This window comes from Alosa sapidissima, chromosome 2 (genome assembly GCF_018492685.1).
Source record: "Alosa sapidissima isolate fAloSap1 chromosome 2, fAloSap1.pri, whole genome shotgun sequence".
NCBI lineage: Eukaryota > Metazoa > Chordata > Actinopteri > Clupeiformes > Clupeidae > Alosa > Alosa sapidissima.
This window is the reverse complement of record NC_055958.1, coordinates 1,853,497-1,857,827: the sequence shown is the minus strand read 5'-3', so window position 1 is coordinate 1,857,827 and position 4,331 is coordinate 1,853,497. Positions and strand designations below refer to the sequence as shown.

The 4,331-nt window shown below is 37.6% G+C and overlaps 1 protein-coding gene across 3 annotated transcripts; it reads left to right on the top strand.

Annotated features, from left to right (window-relative positions):
- The first annotated feature begins 406 nt into the window (after window positions 1-406).
- LOC121694209 lies at window positions 407-3,521 on the top strand. Of its 3 annotated transcripts, none has more exons than XM_042074218.1 (7): window positions 407-672; window positions 876-1,024; window positions 1,313-1,487; window positions 1,573-1,754; window positions 2,010-2,066; window positions 2,361-2,571; window positions 2,673-3,521. In XM_042074218.1, exons 1-7 carry the CDS (start codon window positions 558-560, stop codon window positions 2,774-2,776), a joined length of 993 nt encoding a protein of 330 aa, XP_041930152.1. In that variant the 5' UTR covers window positions 407-557; the 3' UTR covers window positions 2,777-3,521. The 3 variants fall into 3 exon arrangements, with proteins under 3 accessions (XP_041930152.1, XP_041930160.1, XP_041930170.1); XM_042074226.1 differs by having other exon boundaries at window positions 1,297-1,487; XM_042074236.1 differs by lacking the exon at window positions 1,313-1,487 and having other exon boundaries at window positions 1,683-1,754.
- The last annotated feature ends 810 nt before the right edge of the window (window positions 3,522-4,331 follow it).

Genomic DNA, 4,331 nt, shown 5'->3' with positions numbered 1-4,331 from the left:
ATCCTCTTTGCACAGAGATTCACCTACTAGCGCTTCATAAAAGAAAAGTTTGTTGATATTTGGGGCACATTAAGCGACAGTCCAATTTCTTAGTAGTACTGGTAACAACAAGTGGCCTAGCAGTAGGCAAGTATTTCTTATCTAGTTTTAGGAAATGGCAACTGAAAGGTCTGTGTGCCCTGAAAATCAACCACTTTAAAAAAAAAAAATCAATTTGTTTAAAGTCTATAAAGCCCATGCGGACACGCAGAGAAAAATAGAACTCTTCTATTTCAAGGGGTCTTTGCTGTTCTGCTGTGCAGAACACTACATGGTGTAAATGGCCTAATCTGATAACAAGTAGATGAAAACAGACCAAAACCATGCACTACCTGTGCATTGGTGTGAATGCAGTGTTACATGGTGATAAAATATGTACTACTGTATTCATACATCCTTTCTTCATTTTTCCTCCATTCTTTTAGTGGCAGAAACACCAGCCAGGAAGTTTGCTGTGGTACAGTGGTCAGAAGGAGATGACAAGGGCAAGTTAAGTGATTCGCTATGATGACACAAAAATGGGCCCTGATGGGCTTCCTTTAAGCCTGTATCTGGCTTCAGTTGAGTGGCGACGTGGGAAGAGGCCACAAGGAGGTTATCCTCATTATGCAGCTAATGTGAAGTTTGTGACTGGTAAGATACAGACTATTATTTAATCAGTAGGTGTAAATACACATTATTCTCTTTAATATACATTTTTAATAGACATTTGTCATTCTACCCATGATACAATTCTGCCATCATAGATAGATTTGCAGTTTACAGTTTAGAGATGTCGTTATCATGGTGTCATTGTAAAATCATGTTGTGTCCGTGTCTTTCCCTCTCTACTGTAGGTTCTCGTTATGAGGCCACACGAAAATTGAATGAGCTAACAAAAAGCAATAAGCCAGCCCCACAAACAAAGAGGATCTCTGTGCCCCCCAAGAAGTATGGGGAAGAATCAGACGACACAGACACGGAAGTTCCTCAACAAACAGATAAGGTAGTGTGAATTTGTCATCAGATTATTTTGATCATGTCATTCCAGTAATGGGAACCTCCAGCAGGCCAGTGAATCGATTTACACCGCATTTGCACTTTAAAGCTATGCACATACATGTGGAGTGTTTGTGGCACACTCACTATCAGTCATTGACGTTTTTCAAAGCTGATGCGGATGTACATTCTTGATTCACATGATTTACATGTTAGTTATTGATTCCGTTGTGCATGTTGCAATTATTATTGCAGCAGCCTCTATTTAATTAATTCTAGCTTCTGTTTTGACCAGAGGTTAAAAGTCTCCCAGACTGATCCTGCAAAGGAGTTTCTGAAGATGTATGGTGGGATACCACAAACTTCATCAGATGAGATCAACAACCTGAAAAAATCTGTCTCTGCTTTGACCCAGAAAAACATAGACTTGGAGAAAGAATGCCAAAAGTGGAAAGACTTGGTTCTTCAAGGTATCTTGTTTATTATGTACTGGTTGTAGAAGGATCAGTGATAGCTAAGTCTGTTTACCTGTATTTTTCCTGTCATTGTGTCTAGATGTGCCAGGACTCATTTTTGGCATGAAGAAGATTATATGCCAGCCTGCCTCTCCCAGGACGCCCGGATCAGAGGACTGTCCTTCACAGTGTCTTCCCTATTTCACTCAGCCCACCTCCAGCCCCTCATCTACTGTTTCAACACAGTCTAGTTCACCTTCAGCCAGCTCCCAGTCATCAAAGGTGATTTCTTTTTAGAAATTAATACATGATAGAGAATTGTTTGGGATGCTTGTTATGAGTTCGGCAGATATACTTTATTTATCCAACTATATCAGTAAGTATCTGTTGTGCTGTACAGAAGAACTACAGAAAATTCAATTGAATAATTGACACATTGGCACACAGTCTAAGCTTATACATTTGTCTATGGCTCCAAAGTATGTATTAATATGTGCACTGACCAGATGTTTTCTGTTTAACTAATGTCCTCCTCAGATGGCAATTGATGCTGGGAGTGGAGACATGGATACAACTAGTTCTTCACCATCAAAGGTGAGTTGTCTTAATGAATATTATATAGATGGTCAGGCATGCTTGTAATGTGTAGGGCAATCGTGATTATACTGTATGTATAGTGTGTGTGCACTTCTTTATGTGTTTTCTTTCTGTGCCCAGTATTAACACATTATATAAGACAACCAGGTTGTGTTAGTGGAAGCCCTTTTTAAAGGCCAATACATTCTGATTTTGTATACAAAATCATATAGGGTTGTAATTTAAAATTTTATCTTTAAGCCCTTTGTTTAACACCTGTCCTTTGTTTAACACATTTTTCTTCCTTTAAAGGTTGAGATCTTCAAAGGCAGTGGTGTCATGGTGGATAAGCTTGCATGGGCTTACGCAGTTAATGCAAATTCATGTACAACATTTGTAAGACAACTGCTTACAGCTGTATTCCCCCCTGAAGTGCTTCTAGTCAGTAATCTTCGGGGAACCAACAAGGGGAAGGGAGAGGCTCGTCTCCCCCTTGAGAAGACCAAAGTTGATGCCATCTACAGTAGGTTCAGTGTTATCAATAGCTGTTATGATACTGATCTCTGCTGTGAATGTCAAGTATAGCCTACTAACTTTTGCATTCTTTGGGTTTGTTTGTTAAAGATGCAACTCTGGAGAGATGGCCGGGTACCCCTCTGTCCTTGATAGGGAGCAGCATCAATGGGAAGATAACAGAGATGCGGAATAAAGTTAAGCAACAGAAATGAGAACATTGAAATGTACGTTTTGTTCTTAATAACACAGTTCAGTTCATAAATATTACGTACAGTTATGGACAGTATGAATGAGTTCATTATACCACTTAAAATGGCACTTTATCTCCTAAATTGTGGGAATGGCAGAAAGCTGCAATGTCTGCCACTGATGTTGAAAATAAGTTTTTTTTCATAACGACATGCCTAACCATCATGTTTTTGATAGGATCAGTAATAGTAGATACAGTTAGTAGAAGTGCAAGGGAACTATTTGTCAGTAGAGGTTTCAAATAAATTTGGTTAAAATCCCTGTGTGTATTGCTCTTTAATCACACAATGATACTCATACAAAGCATATATTGTACATATATGCAACACATATAGGAAACATCAGTTTGTAAATATGTATTACTCGTATATAATTTCCTTTTAGATATCAAAATCTTATCAAAACCATATAAAAACTTCATAGTTTCTATATACATTTTATCTGTGTTACATACACAAATCTAACAGTAATGGTGGTTTATCATATAGGAACAACACAATATTACTCATGAAAAACATATACTTCACATATAAGAAGCATGTATTATATGTCAGACAAACATATACAAAAATTAGTGTGTACATGTGTATAACATATATATACTTTTTCTTTCTAATATCAAAATCTTATCAAAACCATATGAAGACTGCGTTGTTTTTATATACATTGCATGTGTGTTACATGCACAAATCTGGTTGTAATGGTGTTTTATCATATAGGAATAATACTAAAACGTTATATAACATATTCTAAAATGTACATCTCTCATGTACTGAAAGTATATGTCACTGTATAATTTACTTAGTCAGTTCATGTAGATGTGTGCTTTATTCATACATGAGGGAAATATGAAATGGGCCACTTTTGTGATATGTGCCACATAAGATCTTCATAGCCATATGTGTTTCTGGCAGTAAGGGTTTTGTATAAGACTTTTGTATTCATCCTTTTAGAAGTTTTATGTATTTCTTTTTCGTATGGGTCTTTAGATACTTCTGTCACTACATTGGCTCTTGCTGCTGCTGAAACAAGACAAGAAGCAAGTAATGCCTCAGAAGCTGCAAGAAAAGAAGCTCAAACGACAAAAGCAAGTGAAGCAGCAGCTGAAGTGGCTGGTGCAAAAAAAGCAATGGCAGAAATAACAGTGGCAGAGTTCTCAAGTTTTGAGCTCAGCTTGGAGTGAGATTTGTGTGTGTGGGGGGGGGGGCACTCACTCACTAAAATGTTTCGCTTGTGTGTAGAATTGAATAAAGTAAGTGCATTATTTACTAAGATGAGTGCACCATTTATTAAAACTTGCGCACTATGTAAAAGGTGTGCACACATGGGCAGATTATCAGATGTGAAATGGGCCCCCCAGGCACAGATGTGAAATTCAAAAGGTTGGTAACTCAGCTTAGTTAGGTCTGGGTCTGGGGGCATGCTCCCCCAGAAGAATTTTTAAAAAAATAACCCCTTAAATAACAACTTCTGGTGAGATTTTTGTTAAGAAGCATTAACACTTTGAGACCTTGAATT

Excerpts from the sequence above, each read along its gene's own strand:
- LOC121694209 (XM_042074218.1), top strand. The coding sequence starts at position 558 with ATGGGCCCTGATGGGCTTCCTTTAAGCCTGTATCTGGCTTCAGTTGAG. Across the intron at positions 673-875 it reads TAATGTGAAGTTTGTGACTG|GTTCTCGTTATGAGGCCACA; the intron begins GTAAGATACAGA and ends TCTCTACTGTAG. Across the intron at positions 2,572-2,672 it reads CAAAGTTGATGCCATCTACA|ATGCAACTCTGGAGAGATGG; the intron begins GTAGGTTCAGTG and ends TGTTTGTTAAAG.